A 16,608-nucleotide genomic window follows, 5' to 3' on the forward strand; every position below is an offset into this window, starting at 1 on the left:
TCAATCATTCACAATAATGAAAAAAACCAAGAGAAATGATGTCTCATTTTTCTCTTGCAAGAACCCCAACAAAATAATCCACGAGTAACAGTTTGCAAGTACAGCCATCCCTCATTGTGCTTCATGATCGAGTCATGGAGCGGAATTAACTGACAGGCTGACACAGATGGTTTCATTTTCTCGCAAGTAATTACAACAAAGATCTAATTGGCAGAACTATAGCTCAGCACGTGTGTTTTGAAACTTTATACATTTCTTAGCCGTCCTATGCAAAACAACAACGTGAAATCGCCAAAATTTGCGTCGTCTGCGAACCGAAACCGCGACGGAAAATTATTTTAATTTCCATTTGGAACTCAAAGGCTACTTTATACGTCATGCTGAAGTTGAGCTGTGGCGCTATATTAGACAGTAAGCTCGTGCAGCCATTTTAGAAATTCTGACTAAGAGTAGAAATTCATTTTTTAATCGAAGTCTTCCTTGGCGTCGCCGTCGTGGTTTCTTAAGGTCCCTATTCTTCAAAACAGGAAGCTGTGACCATTTGTACTCGAGGAATATCCAATTGCGTAACAGTAATACGATACACATTTATTTGACATGTAGAGACCTTTGCAACAGAATCTAAGTTTCTCTTTAGTTACCGTATTTGGCCTGACAGCATCAGTCGCGTTCTCCTTAAGTTTGTATACCTTTGATCACGAACGCGCTGATTTTATAGAGAACATGCAGTGGATCTTTCACACAGTTATCGTGTCTTGTTTTGCCATATTTTGTGTGGGAGAGTTTATTCCTTTTAAGCATTTGGGATTTCATCATACTGATAAGGATGCGATGAGAAATGTGGTGAGTTGACTCAATCTTTTCCTGCGTGTAACGGAACACACAGAAAAAGGTCTGTTAGATACCTCGCGACATCGATTGGGCACTTCTTCCGATAGGAAAATAGAGACAAAAAATCTAGCCGCAATTGTACTTGTAATGGGTTAATGCTTTGAGTTGTAGAGAATGTTATTAACGTATCTACAGCGATTGCAAATTTTATTGCACTAGACCATTAAATTTTTACCGGTCTTTGTTGATTATATCGTTCTTTCCTTCACATGACATGACGATTGTGCTCAGATCCTTTGTTTCAACGCTTTACTTGAAAATTACATTTATTGTTCCTTCTAGGCGATCGATAAAAGGTTTAGCAGAGCACATTTGTTATTGTACGTATTGGCTAATATCACATGCTGTCGATATGAAATAGGCACGTGACATCCCACAGGACGATTGCCCACTGAGAAGTGAGCACGTGCTGTGAGCAAGGATTGCCACAAAGTCTAGAGTTATATTTTCATTCTTCTGTTTTGAACTATGATCGAATTGATTCACTTATGCCATTTTCATTGGTATTTTCATTAAGAAAACAAAACAAAACGAAACGAAACAAAACAAAAAAAATCACGCGCAGCAGTAGTTTAATGATACAATTAGATATGAATGAAACCAAGTTTTTCATTGTGCGGATGACGCTCACCTTCGATTTTGTGATGTGTATGATTAGTAATCGACATCTGACTTTCCGCGACAGTGAGAAAAATCAGCAGATTTATGTTGTTTAAATTAAGAAGCGGCAAGTAGTTTTGTATTTGAGCAAAGTTGCTCCTGTGCTCAGTACAAAGAGCGCTCAGACTATACTAGCGTGAAGGGATGTGTCACCCATGCCGCGCGCACGTTTTATATCGAACGCGGAGCTTCGAAGTCTTCAATGACTTTTTAGACAAACAATCACTTTTTTTCTAATGAATTGTTTATGCCAATTAATTTTTTTGTGATGGTATCCTTCCTTTGTGGGTCAAAGCAACTTTTTTTTAGGTATGCTTCTGCTTTCATTTTTTTCGGATTTTTAATACCACTTTAAAAAATAATCGACCTTCGCCCGTCTAAGATTACGCATGTTAGCAGAAAAACTACTGAGGTAGAACAAAATTCAAGGGGACATATTTATGTACGTAGGCCACGAAGAAGGATTGAATTTATCTGCTTTGTTGGATTTTTTCCTCCAGACTCAAATAATTGCCAGCAGAGGATACCCCGTCGAAGAGCATTATGTGACGACAGAAGATGGCTTTATTCTTGCCTTGCAAAGGATTCCTCGCGGGAGGGACGAAAAAGAAAGTTCTGCCCCCAAAGAGGTAGTATTCTTACAGCACGGCCTTCTTGCAGACGCAACGAACTGGATCATTGATACTCCAACCAGAAGTCTGGGCTACATACTCGCGGACAGAGGCTTCGACGTCTGGCTTGGAAACATCCGGGGAAATGATTACTCGCGCCGTCACGTGAAGTACAGTCCCCACCAATCAAAATTCTGGAATTGGAGGTGAGTTTGTGATACTCTTTTGAAGATAGATTCCAAAAAAGCCTTCTTGAATTCCTGTATGTCTTAACGTGAGCACATTAGTAAGTTAAAAAATTATTTCTCCAAGCGGCAGTACTAACATACAATTAAGCCCAATGCATAGGGTGAATATTTCTACAAGGAAGTTAAAAACGTGACTTGAAATGCATTTTCAGTGTTTCAAATTACTTTTAATATTCAGCGACATTTAACGATTCCACTGAGATCTGACAGTTCCAAGACCCTTCCATTTGAAACCCTACAGCCAGTGAAAGTTTATTTTATTTCTTCGCGAGCAAAAACCGTACGGATATATTTTCCTTTCCTCCGCCAATCATTTTACAATAATATGATACTCTGTACGCTGTGAAAACGTATTGGTTATGTGTCCTGGGGCCCGTTTCTCGAAAGTCCCGGTAACTTAGCGGGCCCGAGGCCATGTTTTAAAATAAAATTTCAAAGGATATAAAAGCAGGTTCTGGCCCCCAAACCACTCCATTTTGTTTCTTTAGTTGATGGTTTCATTTTGTTGTTTTCAAGACTTTTGAAATTCCCATCCTGAATGAAAACAGAACCGCTTTACGGGTCCGTCAAGTTACCGGGACTTTCGAGAAACGGGCCCCAGGTTACTTGCGCCGACTGCACATATTGCGTGCAACCTTGATCCCTAGCTCTCTGTCTCTCTCTCTCCTTTCTCACCCACCGGAACTGCGAGAAGATCTCGGTAAGGATGGCTAGACGCGTGGCCCTGGGTACGTGTTCGGTTTGCGCACTGCGTAGAGAAATCTTTGTGCAGTAGGCGTCTAGTAGTTTGCTAATCGTTTTTGGTATATACCTTCTTCAAATCGATGCGCGTCAGTGAAGAATTTCGTTGCGTGACAACTAGAAGTAACAGTCGGAAAAGGAGCCCTCCCCAGTTAAGGTTGTTCGAGGTTTTACCGGAACCGTTCATTTGACTCTCTAACTCTGTGCGGATGTCTAGACAGGTTTTTTTACGTTTTACGCCTTTTACATCCCATGAGTGTGTTTCACTTTGGATTTTTATTTCCGCAGTTGGCAAGAGATGGCTAAATACGACCTTCCCGCCATGATAAATTATGTATTGAAAGTCACGGGTGAAGAACAGCTGTATTATGTCGGCCATTCGCAGGGGACACTGATTGGTTTTACAGGATTCTCTGAAAATCAGGCTCTGGGAAAGAAAGTTAAGATATTCTTCGCCTTAGCACCAGTCTATACTTTGAATCATTGTACAGACATTGCAAAAGGCGGAGCAAAACTCGTATATCCACTTGTCAAGGTAAGAAGAAAACCTTAACATTTATCATATTCGACGAAGAGCACAGAAGATATTTATTACGTGATAACTATGTACCTCGCACTGTGAGCAAAATTTGGTGGAGTTCTGAAAATCGGATCCCTAACTCCCATCAGAATGTTCTTCATAGGGAAAACATCGGAGGTGATAGTTTCTTTACTTGATGGTAAGGATTCTGGGATCAATCTCTGCACTGGAGCAACCGTGCACCCATCCACCCCCCCCCCCCACCCAACACACACTAACCCTAACTTGTGACCAGTTGACTGTTGCTCGGTCAGGGGAGGGGTGGGGTGCTGTTTCTCAGATACTGACATAGATCGCAAGACGAAATTTATTGCTGGGATCCCAAATTCCATTTCGGAAGAAAAAAAGTGAGTTAAACAGATATGCCTTTCTTCTTTTCTCTAGAAATTGTTTCCTGGTATGACATTTGATCTTCTTCCCGGAAACTTCCTAAGAGCTCTTATAAATCTGGGTTTCTGCGCAAATCCTATCTCTGAACGAGTTTGTTACGATTTCATGGAGTTGGTGATCGGTATGGATAGCAAAAATATCGATAAGGTAAGATGTTGACAACGAAAAGAACAAAATTCAGGGACCGGTGATAATTTCTATTGCCTGAGGGGAAGGAGGACTTTGTTCTGTCACGATGAAATTTACATGATCCCTCCCAAAGGCTTTTAATATTCTTATGATCCCATCTCATTGGTCCTCCCTTTGTTCTCCCTCCTTTATTGTAACGACTCATCTCCCCCTCCGTTCCTACTAAATTCATATAATTCCCCCAATCCTCCCCCCACCCCCCCCGTCTTAGGCTAAAAATAATGGTCCCTGGAATAAAAACTTTTAATGAGAATCTTTCACTCCATAATAACAAACTTTAATTTTCACTGACCTGTTTTTCTACGTCTTGACAGTCGCGAGTACCCGTATACCTGGCTCACTTTGCAGAGGGGACATCTTTCAAGGACATCGTGCATTTCGGACAGGTTTGTATTCTACAGGCTCTTGGCTGACTGCAGAGATATCAGCAGACCAGTGACCAGTAGGATAAGAAATCACATGCGCGTATCATTACAAATTAATTGCCATTGCCAGGAGTTGAGGTTACTCTAGTGGTAACAAATCAGTAATAACAGTGGTGGAAGTATCTGTGGTAGAAGGTGATGGTTAAGAGGAAAAAGACGTTAGGAAGAAAAACTCTGCTTCAGGAGCTCCTTCCTCTTTTCTAGCTCGTAAGAGTGGCTAAGCTCTAGGCCTAGCCACAGGTTGCCGATGAATCCCAAAAAATTTGCCGATAAAAGTACGTGTCTAAAAGTTGCCAAAAAGTTACTATTTTTTTCAAAAATTTTCCGAAAAGTTGCTGAATTTCCAAGAAGTTGCCGAAAAGTTGTCAAAATTTTTCTGCTTTTCGTACCTTTTTTGGCTGTTAAATATTAAAAATTCGCACATTGCTTCATATCAAAACTTTATTTGTCAAAGTCTAATGATAATATCAGAGGTTCTTTCCATTTCACTTGATCAACAAATAGTCACTGTAATTGTCCGCCACCTTGAAAAACGTGCAACGTGATACCGCTGACCTCGCGATAAGGCATCACAAAAATCAACCCATGGGGGGGACCCTAATTATTGTATTTTAGATTGAATTGAATAAATGTCTAAAAAACTGACCAATGTGGCTCAAAACGTGAAGAAAGTGGCTTCAAAGAACCTCAAAAAGCCCAAAGTTGCCGCAAATTCTAAAAGTTGCCAAAATTCTAAAAAGTTGCCGAAAATCTGAAAAGTTGCTGAAAAGTTGCCGAGCAACTTGTGGCTAAGCCTACTAAGCTCCCCCTTTCCCCCCCCCCCCCCACCGGCCTAATGCTCTTATTTTCCAGGTTAACAATATGGTGAGTGTATAATCCGTACTTGATGGGTTTGTTAAGGATTTTGAACTTTTCATCATTGACATTATACGATGCACGAGTTGTCCAAAACTATATCTTCGTTTAAAACAATGGAAACTTTCATCCAAAGTTTAAGGTCGAATGTAACACTTTTTTACAGCTTAGTCTAATACATTAAATTTGAAACAATACATCTCTCCTCAAATGCAAACAAGAGCTTTTTAACTCAATTCTACTTTACTTCTATTTACGTCTGTAGTTGATTGTGAACAAAAAGTGTCAGAAGTTTGATTACGGTGAAGCTGGAAACATGAAACATTACAATCAGGTAACTCATTATCCTATTTTGAGTTTGTGTTCATGTTACTTAGGGTTGATTTCAGTTTTAAACAGAATAACAAAACATAGTTTTGTTATTCTCGATTAGCTGTGAACAAAATAAACGTCAGTCGAAATTCGTATTCCGAAACATTTGGCGCCTTGCTAGTGTCTCGTGCAAACTGTTTTCAGAGCGTTCTGAGTCTACAAGGGCTAGCGTTGAAGTTTCTTTGGATAAACAGAATCACAAAAATTTCGGCTGTTTTAGAAGATGGTTGATGGGGAGACGGCGCGTTTTCTATGTTTTGTCATCAGTTTTGGCGTTTCTCTCTTCTCTATCCAGGCCACCGCTCCTCTCTATGACGTGCAAGACATGACTACCCCGACTGTGCTGTTTGTGGGGGCCAATGATGTTCTTGGTGACCCAGCGGACGCGGCAGCACTCAAGCCGCAAATTTCTAACTTAATACATTACGAAGTTATTCCCGGCTGGAATCACCTGGACTTTCTGTATGGGATAGACGCAGCACAAATTGTGTACCCCAAGATTTTGAACGCAATAGAGAAGTTTAAATAGGGCTCCAAATGTGTGTGTTTCGTAACGATAAACTAAAATCTGGCCCTCAGTTGACCGGAGTTTACAACCGCCATTCATTTGAAGTTTTACAATGGATATTCGAGCGGAAGGGGACTTAAAAATGTTTTATAGTAGATTTTCCTTTGAATGTGGAACCCGAAAATGTGTGCTTTCGCTTTTTCAGCCGATTGAAAATATAATAATGATAATGATATAATATAGGTTAATTGAGGCTTCCCCATAGGGGCTTTTCAGCCACAATGTAGTTTTAACTAAGTGCTTAAAAATCTCCACTGGCAGGAGGCGACCAGTGGGCTATTTACAGAGCGCAGCCGAAGAGTTGAACTAGGGGCAACCGAGAACAAATCCAGTGAGTGGCAGGGTGGAGGAATTGAACCCGGGCCACCGGATTTCAAGTCCAGCACCCTAACCACTAAAAACAGTAAGGTCAAAAGGATAGCGTCCGCTATAGGGGCATCCACAAGGGCATCGAATGTAGGTCATGGCCTTAACGTTAAAATGAACTGCACTAAATAATCTGTTGTTTTGACGATTTAGACCAGATGTGGCCGGTTTGTCGTTCATTGATGACATATAAAAAGTATCTGTGCCTTAAATATTAAAATAATTTAGTCAATTCATTTTAAGTAATTTTTGTGTTTGTGGGTTGATTAAGTCTACATAAGAGAACCGAGGAGACAGATTTGCGTGAATTCAGGAGCTCGCCAGTTAAGCAAAGCGATTGGGGCATCGCAGGTTGATTTCGTTGAATACATGCAGTAGCTTATTCTGGTTTCTCTTTACGCGAAGTAAGCGAGGCACTGCGATTCTCGTACTTCACGTGGAACGCGCTTCTGACCTTAAACTTAATTAACACTTGCTTTACTGAGATTCTTTTATTCATTTGTTCTTTAATTCCTGAGAAGAAGTTATGTTCATAGATTTTTTTCTTTGATTAAATGGTATACACGACACAGCTGTGCTAGTCGTTATAATTCTGGTTAAGTTAATCAATCTAATGTATGTGGATGATCTTATTAAGTTGACATTACAAAACGCCAGCTAAGGGTATCGGGTGAAAAACGTTTTAAAATATCGACCCAAACATTTTCACACGGTTTTTCTTTTCCATCTATTTATTCAGCTTGGAAGACCAGTCCGGGCATTTTTTCTGGGGTTCCCGCTGGGCACGAATTTCCTTCGCGCAATTATTTGCCCTCTTACCGCTCTTATTCCCCGTCAACTCTTGTCGGTTGCTGTGCTAATAGTTCTTCAATAGGTGCACGCCGGAGTGGTATTACGCAGAGTTGTTGATAAGATGCGGGATTTGATTGAAACATCATGTGTCTTGTCCACCATACCGAAGACGGCTGTTGACTGAAACGTTCTAAAAATATACTAATCGAACTTGAGAGAAAGTTTCTTCAGCTCGATGGAAAAGATAGAAGTTGAGAAAAACTAAAGATTGTTATCGTCCATGCTCAAATTGGTCGTAGCGTCTTAATATAATGTAATTAGCTGTAGGCTTACTTTTCATCGCCATGAGTCCGTCGATACTGAATGTATCCCATCCATCATAACCGGTTATTACAGTTAGCTGTATTATATACGGATCGTAAAATATTATTTACAGTGGAACAAGTGAAACCTAAACTTCTCACGGACCAGCTTTCATCGGTGAAGATCGTCTTTCGTTCTGGTGTTCAAATTCAACATCCACGACCTCTATGTCATGGCGAAGTCTTCTACTGCTCTTTGGATTGCCACTTCTGTCATTCTGGTTACTTTAATGGCTGGCAGTATAATGCTGTGGAGCAAAAGGGGATCATCAGGTTAGTTCAATTCAATATGTCGTTATTTTTAATGCCCAGTTGGCCTTTGGTTTTTTTGGTGACCGAGTTATACTCAGTTACACTCAGACTTTTGGCCCTAGAATGACCCATGCTAAACTCAGTTGAGAATCTATGATCTTGTTTTCCACGCAAGTGTTCTGAAGTCAACGGTCGAAGAGTTGACTCAGTATTTAATTTGAGGAGTTGTTTACTTATCACGAATACTGAGCCTGCGTAGATCAGGGCGAAAGGCACGTGTTTTTTTTTTTTTCCCATTCCTTCGATGCTCAGTGGGGGTCTAAGGTGCCTACACATCGAATCAATCACTAAAGCCTGGCCATTCTTTTCATGATTACATCAATACTAATGCCAAAATGAGAAAACATCCAGAAATTCGTTGCAAATTCGATCGATTTTTCGGATGTAACGTTTGCTAACTACCTCGGCACCAGGTCTTGACAACTTTTGATTTTAAATTAAACTATATTTTTCGAGAGAAGCACTCACGTCCCGAAATTTGTAGTCTCCCTCGCAGCCGTTTTTTCGGATGTCACGCAACGCTCCCCCAAAAGGAACTTTTTTGGGGAGCGTTGCGTGACATCCGAAAAAACGGCTGCGAGGGAGACTACGAAATTTGCGACATTCGCCAGGTGTCTCACAGACGTTTCGTAATATTTCATAAAAAGGCATTTTCTTCTTTTGATATCATCTCTTAAGTATGAAATAATATACAATTTTAAAAACCTGCTCTTGATTTTCAGGAGAAATGATCTCTCGGAGATTTTGAGTTTTTGTTCGAGTGTAAGGACATTAGGGTATTAGGGTATATTCGCGACCATAATAAGCAAGTGTAAACTTCAACTTGCGTCAATAAGTTACCTCAGGCGCGTAGCGTCCTCTACACATATACGCACGTGCGTACTTGAAAAGACCAGAAAAATTTAAAAACAATGTTGTGTTTGCGCCAAGTTTGCTCAAAATAAGGGCAAGACGCTTTGTTCTTTGCTTGCAGTCACACAACTATTTCAAACAAGAAATAAAGAACGCAGTATTTTTCGCTCAGTTTACATAGGTTTCTAGATCATATGTACTTGTGCTTACTTGAAAAAATGACCACGTTACGCGCCTGTACCTGTGTGTTTGAGTTTAAATATTTGGTAATCCGGCAGTACGCGTCTCCTCAGTGAAGTACATACGAACAGATTGTAACTAGTTGTGGGCTACTCTAGGCTAGAGCTGCCACCTAAACAAACCCACGTGCAGAAGCAAACACGCCTCAAAAGTATAATTGAAATGGTCCTGAAAGCATTCCGGCTTCGTTTATCACTGAGAGCTCAAGGTCGATTGCAAAAGTTAAATCTTCCAGCACTGAATACTTTGGACGTCATATCAACGCAGACTTTGCAAACACTGAAGAACATGTAAGTTTATTATGTCATGATGAGTCCTTCAAAGATTTTGCCCGGAGATGGGTACTTTGGGAGTAACTGATCAATTTTTAGGAAAAGGAATGGCGTTAAGGGCTTCTTACTGACTTTAACCCCGTTTCGGGAAAAAAAAAAAACAAGAAACCAATAAACCTTCCCTGAGTAGGACAAAAACCCTCCCATTCAAGGCCCTCTTTTGGACAAATATTAGAGGGAACAATGCTTTCATTGGAAAATTTTGATAATAATTGAACTACTTTTTCAGTACCTTATTCAGGTAAAACCTGATTTGCGTTTAATTTCGGCACACAAATATGGCTAACGCGATTTACGAAACTAGTTCCAATCAAGACCTCTTCACTTGATCGCCGATACATATCTGACACAGGAGCCCATGTCTGACAATATTAATAAGTAAGCATATTCCATTTAGCAACATGCGAGTAATGTAATCTTCCTTGCCTTCGACAAGCGGAATCTCCCAGAAACTAATCTTTCACTTTTTTTTTTCGCCAAGTTGTGGAACTGCTATATCAGATCATGGAACAGGCCTGATTTTAGAATATCGTCTAGCTCCCGGCTCAAACGGTGTTAGGTAACTAGCGATACTTCTCGAATGAATTGAAGTAAACAATATTTGGCATAACAATATTTGGCATATCTGTCAACACATCCAACTAGCTAATTGTTTTTATGCCAAAGTAGCTTTGCTTTATCTCTAAGTAAATCCTAACAAAAGTAACAAAAGCTGACAAAGGCTAATTCAATTAACCTAAATGTACGTAAATCTACTATCTGTACAAATAAATTGTACAAACAAAACAAAAAGAAACAAATATCAAATAGAAGAAATCAATACAAATAAAAAAGAACTTAAATGATAAATGTGTAGTACCATTCTACGGATGACAGCCTATTCGTAGCCACCGACAACAGCAGCAAAAAAGTCAATCATTCCGCTTTCTTCTTGTGCAGAACTGAAAGAAAAACAAAAATGGCGCATGCACTTCTAGAAAGCTAAGGGCCCTGGGCGACGTTCGCCTTGGATGTCGATGACGGTTATGGTCATTGTCTCTTCTAACTTAAGACTAAAACACACGAGCTCAATTGGTAAGAGCGCTGCACTAGTATCGCAGAGGTCAGTGGTTCGAGTCCCGTACAGGCCTGATTTTTTTCAGGTCTGATTTTCGCTATTGCTTAAATAGCGCTATCTACTGCGAGGATCGTGCATCATACGTATCAAATACCGCAGTTCAAAATATATGATTTTCATATATTTATTCTATCTCATTTATCACTTTCACGGGTTCATTACGAATCAACTTAACGGCCTGCTCTCAGTTGGCTTGTTAGCTCAATTGGTAAGAGCGCTGCACTAGTATCGCAGAGGTCAGTGGTTCGAGTCCCGTACAGGCCTGATTTTTTTCAGGTCTGATTTTCGCTATTGCTTAAATAGCGCTATCTACTGCGAGGATCGTGCATCATACGTACTAAAACACACGGACAATAGTTTCAGAAAGGCCGTTTAGGATGAAAGTCGCACACCTCTCGCTGTTTATTTATCTTTCAAAACCATAAAAGGCAGAGTAGCTCGTTGCTAGCGCAGCCTGCTATTTAAAAAAAGCTATTTGGTCATCAGCAACTGTATAATAGTGGACCATGGGAACGAACAAACCTCCCACTTTGTTCAGAGAACATTTAAAGGAAATGAACCAAATCAGCTCGAAGACAAAAGTATGATTTTCCCACTTCTTATTTCGCGCTCTAAAATCAGATGTTTCGATGATACGATTTTTTTCCGTAAGCGGCTGCCGACGATGTATTAGTATGACTCTAATAAGCGGCTGTGCCGCAAGTCGAAAGCTCAGCACGAGTGCGGGACCGAGAGCCTGCTTGTAGGCTAAACAGCCGACAATGGTGGACCGCTGACTCAAATTTAATGGAAACCCCTGCTAAGATACAACTGTTATGTGTTTCTGTGTGTTTCTCCGCTACTTCCCTAATTCTCATTACCTTCTTTCAATGGTGAGTACCACAAGTGGGCTCCTGTGAGTACTAATGAAGAATAAGAATAATTTACAGTCATAAATCGAAAACCAATTTTTCCTGTGAAGTCAAAGTTTATTTGGCCGAGTGATCTCTATCGCCGAAGCTTAAAATTTAGAATTAGTTCATTTGAATGAAAGATGTTCACGGTATCTACTTTGCGTGTCGGCGACCGGCACACTTTCATTTTGTTCAGGAACCTATCAGTAGTGTTTTTTTTTTTTCGTGACATCCGGCGGCACGGAGCACGAACATTCTTTAATGACTCCACCTTTTGTACTTAATAGTTCAATCGAGACAAAGGCTATCTCGGTTTCATCACGCTAGACAGTCAATACACTCCATCCGATAACACGACAATGTTGATAACAGACGATTTAAAAACGAGCATCAACCCGAAACGATTCAGTGAGACAGTGAAGTTTGGTGAGTGAGCAGATCGAGGATTCCCACTTTGGCTGTAACTAAATTGAACAATAATGGCCAAGTCAAAAAGCTATTTTCCACTCTGTACAGGAATTTCCATCGCTTTGGTGGTGGTTGTGGCTTGTCTTGTTGTCGTTCTTAGTAGAGGCAAGTAATGTTATTTTTGACAGTACATCACGTTTATTTATCTTTAAAAAAAAAATGACGATAGTATCATAAAACCAAAAATTAATCGCCACTCTCTCTGTGACTGGGAAGTTGATTTGTGTGAATGGAGTGACTTCTCGATTGTGTTCTCCATGCATTAGTTTCAGCTCGCCTAATGGCGATTTTTCTTTCTATCCATTTAATTTTGACAGTTTCATACTCCCCTCTGACTTCCCAATACAAAATTTCCCAATTTAGAAACGGCATTGAAGAGCCAACATAGTTTGGAGCCGTGATTGATGGTGAAATAATTCAAATCTAAATTCTATCTCAGTGGGGAAACAAAACACGTTTCCTTCGAAAATTTTGTTTCAACTTAAAACTTGTTTTTCACAAGGGGACGTTGAACGTGACTTCGCCGTGGTTAGTTATCACGACTCGAGAGCTGATTTTATAAATAACCTTCTGCTCAAGCTACTTTAATCTTGTTTTTCAATCATGTAGGACTTTCCTGCCCTCATTTATACCAATTCATCCTTTTATCATTCTCAAAATCTCAAAACTATTCTCCGGCGATCAGATCAAAGAAAACAATATGGCGATATGAGAAGAAAGTTAGGTTTTTTCACTGAAGTGTATCCGTTACGAAAAATAGCATTCATGCACCCTTCCTTAATAGGTGATTACCAGGAAGAGTTTAGGATGCCTACTTCAAACGTGCTTATCCAATATACAGTACGTAGAAGAGCCCCATGCCAGGCTACGATCGAGAAATTGAACGTTTCCGGCCCAAAACTTTCCAACTCCTCCCATTTATTTTCGACCGATCACGCAAAGAACCTCATGGATCATTATTCATTTTCAATTGTCTTCGTAAGGAGGTTTAGTTTTTCGGTGAACTTGCATTATTTTTTACCATATCCTCAAGTGCATGTAAAAAACTATTTCGTGTTAGAAAGGTTTAGCAATCATCGCCCGTAACTGAACCGCTTCATTGTTCGTTATAACTGGGAACTGAACCAATTATTCAGGAAAGAGGATTCAGTGGTTTAGAATAAATTACGATCAAAACACTTGCTGTCCCATAATGAACAAGCCTGATGCACGATTTTAGCTTTAAAGGTTTTTTTTCGCTATCTTGGTGTGCGTTTTGCACGGTACCGTTTGGTCATCAGTTACGCAGTTTTGAAGTAATAACATGGCGCTTCAACTTATCCTTTAAGCAATCGCTTGGTGCACGTGAGCAACTGACGTATTCTTGCATAAATGATTATTCGGTTTGAATTGTCAACAGTTAGTTATTTCGCCATATTCTGAGGGAAAGTTGTGGCTAGAATATTAAAAGAATTCTTCTCCTCAAAGTTTGAAAAAAGAAGTTGCATATCTGTGTCATGTTGAAATCGGTTGATCTGGCCGTGATCTTCATTGTGTTGTGTGTCAATACTTATGTTGTTCACTGAGGCAGTAACTGTCGGTTTTGCTTACAGTGAAAGCTAACTAGAGTACGAAAAAGAAAACAGTCTAAGTGTTTACGTTTAATTGCTTCAACGTCTGTTTACGTAAAACAATTCCACACCTTCGAACGTGACTCGGCCGATAGATTTCGTGGTAATCATGTCACCTTAATGACGAGAAGTGGATAATTACGAGTACACTTATCAGTAATGAAAAATCCATCAATTTACTTGAACGGTAAAAAAAAAAATAATAATAATAAATAAAAAAAACTAACTACCCAGTCATTATTTCAAATCCAACTCTGTTGTATCCGGTGACTTTATTTTACAAGGCGACATACTTTTATTACATGTTGATACGTTAACAAAATTTAATAACGTTTACCTTAAATAGAAGCTCATTCATATTCAAATAAGCCGAAATGATTTCGTGTTGTCACTCGTTTTTAAACGCAGAGTAAAGAATGTACCGGATTTTTTTATGTAGCTATTGGCATACATTCTCTTCCTTTCATTAAGGTGATTGAAGCTTTGAAGTTTCATCCAGTCTAGGTTTGACCTTAATTATTGTCTTAGAAAGCATTACTTTATTTGGCGCTCCATATGGCGATTGCTTGTTTTACAGATAGAAAAGCTGATGGAATTTTTTAATTATTAGCAAATTCGCCGATATGTTTATTAGCAATTTTCATTAGACGAGTTCGACACCAAACTGCGTCATATTCTGAGAAATACATGGGCTTCTGCAAAAGTTTATTGTATTTAAGTCTTTAATTTTTCGCGCACCTCAGTCATCTCTAGATTCCTTCTCCTCTAGAAATGAAATGTTGATTGACAAATACTCTCCAGGGCAGTTCTTATCTGCTTTTCATCCGACGAGAGTTTTCTGTTTATCGTCACTCGGACTGCAATCTAAGTCTTTGTTGTTGTTATGGCCTTAAACCTAGCCTCGAATCGAGTCTTTCTCTCCGGGAGAGAAAGAGGTTAATTATTAACACCAATGCTAATTTATTCCCCTCTGCCAACCTGAGCTTCTATCAAACCGAAAGATTTATGTGAGAGAGCTAAGTTAGAGGTGAAGAAATTCAGTGAACGAAGCCCGGTTGGATGGGGATATATAGCAAGAAATTTTTTTTATTAAAGGATCTTTTCCTCTCCACTCCAACTATCTTCTTTGACTGACTTTCTTTCAGATAAGTCATCCACAGAGATTGCTACTGATCCTGTAGAAAACCTTCGAGAATCCGCACCCAAACATAAGGAAAACATCACACAGACAGCGAATTCTACTTCAATAACTGAGGCAAAATCAACACATTTTCATCACAGTCGGAGGGAGTTCTGTCGAAAGTGCTGTCACACACCACCGTGAGTATGAAAACCACTGTCTAGTTTGGCTATCACAAGTTTAAATTAAACTACAACGACTTCTACGTACCCCATCCTCCCTACCGCTTAATAAAACAAATCCTAACATGAATTCACGATCAGGCTAAAAAAAAAAAATGGAGATTGTGCTTGGACAATGCTCCACTCACAAAGTGTCAACTCCCAGCATTATCATTACTATGGTATTCTTATCATGACAATGTTTCTTTGGAATCATACAAATTTTCTCTCTGGTCGAGGACGGTCTTGTTCTAGAATAAAGGCTGATAGTTTCCATTCGCTCCGACGAAGGGCTAACGCTCGAAACGTCAGCTTTAGTAATCGTTACGGTGGCCAATTTACCATTTCAACTTTGTTGATATATCCAAATTATCTTGTTCTAGAATGCAGTAAATGGTTTGAACCCGGGGGTAACATGTGAAGGTGTAGTCTGATCGTCCGGGTGAGTGTAGTCCTGAGAAGGACTGTTGTCGGTGGTAGTGAGTGTAGTCCTTCTCAGGACTACACTCACCCGGACGATCAGACTACACCTTCACTTGTTCTAGAATGTTCACTATTGCACTGTTCAAGTGACACAGTCCTTGTACCACAAGTTACAGTGTCAGCTGATTTAAAATTAACGTCGTCGAAGCCCTTTTTCTATTTTGAACATGCGTTACAATAATTTTGGCTAAAGAAGTCGTTTATTTCTCGACAACACAGATGCTGGTACAAGAATCACAAAAAATGTAGCAAGTGTGCAAACAATAGACAATCAAAGATCTTCATCAAAAGAATTCTTCAAAGATCGCATAGGAAAGCGGCGAAACACCATCTCAGGAGAATGGCAAAACAACTTTAAAGGATTAACAAGGAACACTTGAGTGGAAAGAACGACGTTCAACTTCGAATCACAGGAATTCTTCAGTAATAGCTGGCCTCACACAAATCCTTCTTCTATAGGGAGCTTTTAACTCAGGGAATTTCAAAAAACCAACAAGGAGGTAGTAGGTCATACTCTGAATTGTCCAGAGGAAAATGAAACACCGGCGACCCTAAAAAAAATCTATCGATGCATCTTAACTGGCAAACTTTCACACAGAGGATGAAAAATTGACATTACGGAATCAAAGAGACTGCACCTGGCCTACAGTTAACATGTCCACGCATATACAGTTAATTTTAGTCCCCCCTTCATGCCTCAAACATATATTTTGAAAGAAATTTATTAAATGTAAATAAGAACAAACAATAAAGTCTGTGTATCTCAATTGTAACTAATTTTGCAGTCCAGCTCTCAGTGTAAGTTTCGTCTCTTTCCTTTGTTTAGTAAGACTGAAATCTCATCTAAAAGTTTAGCTGAGAGAGGAGAAAGAAGTTGGAGGGCTGAGCAAAGTTTAGATACACTTTGATG

General features: G+C 39.7%; 2 protein-coding genes across 3 annotated transcripts; both read left to right on the forward strand.

The window, feature by feature from the left end:
• The first annotated feature begins 608 nt into the window (after positions 1-608).
• On the forward strand, positions 609-7,465 carry LOC111321971 (lipase member K). Its single transcript, XM_022924992.2, has 7 exons — positions 609-843; positions 2,052-2,368; positions 3,440-3,686; positions 4,116-4,268; positions 4,625-4,696; positions 5,856-5,924; positions 6,258-7,465. The coding sequence occupies exons 1-7, from the start codon at positions 724-726 to the stop codon at positions 6,489-6,491; spliced, it is 1,212 nt and encodes a 403-aa protein (XP_022780727.2). The 5' UTR covers positions 609-723; the 3' UTR covers positions 6,492-7,465.
• Positions 7,466-8,199: 734 nt separating this feature from the next.
• LOC111321978 (uncharacterized) lies at positions 8,200-16,465 on the forward strand. Of its 2 annotated transcripts, none has more exons than XM_022925000.2 (3): positions 8,200-8,323; positions 15,020-15,194; positions 15,918-16,465. In XM_022925000.2, exons 1-3 carry the CDS (start codon positions 8,224-8,226, stop codon positions 16,054-16,056), a joined length of 414 nt encoding a protein of 137 aa, XP_022780735.1. In that variant the 5' UTR covers positions 8,200-8,223; the 3' UTR covers positions 16,057-16,465. The 2 variants fall into 2 exon arrangements, with proteins under 2 accessions (XP_022780735.1, XP_088592479.1); XM_088736353.1 differs by lacking the exon at positions 8,200-8,323 and adding an exon at positions 11,847-12,369.
• The last annotated feature ends 143 nt before the right edge of the window (positions 16,466-16,608 follow it).

The sequence above is a fragment of the Stylophora pistillata genome, chromosome 1 (genome assembly GCF_964205215.1).
Source record: "Stylophora pistillata chromosome 1, jaStyPist1.2, whole genome shotgun sequence".
NCBI classification, from domain to species: Eukaryota; Metazoa; Cnidaria; class Anthozoa; order Scleractinia; family Pocilloporidae; genus Stylophora; species Stylophora pistillata.

Coding starts and splice junctions, on each gene's coding strand:
- LOC111321971 (XM_022924992.2), top strand. CDS start 724: ATGCAGTGGATCTTTCACACAGTTATCGTGTCTTGTTTTGCCATATTT. Junction 2,369..3,439: donor TCAAAATTCTGGAATTGGAG/GTGAGTTTGTGA, acceptor TTATTTCCGCAG/TTGGCAAGAGATGGCTAAAT. Junction 3,687..4,115: donor TCGTATATCCACTTGTCAAG/GTAAGAAGAAAA, acceptor TCTTTTCTCTAG/AAATTGTTTCCTGGTATGAC.
- LOC111321978 (XM_022925000.2), top strand. CDS start 8,224: ATGGCGAAGTCTTCTACTGCTCTTTGGATTGCCACTTCTGTCATTCTG. Junction 8,324..15,019: donor GAGCAAAAGGGGATCATCAG/GTTAGTTCAATT, acceptor ACTTTCTTTCAG/ATAAGTCATCCACAGAGATT. Junction 15,195..15,917: donor AAGTGCTGTCACACACCACC/GTGAGTATGAAA, acceptor TCGACAACACAG/ATGCTGGTACAAGAATCACA.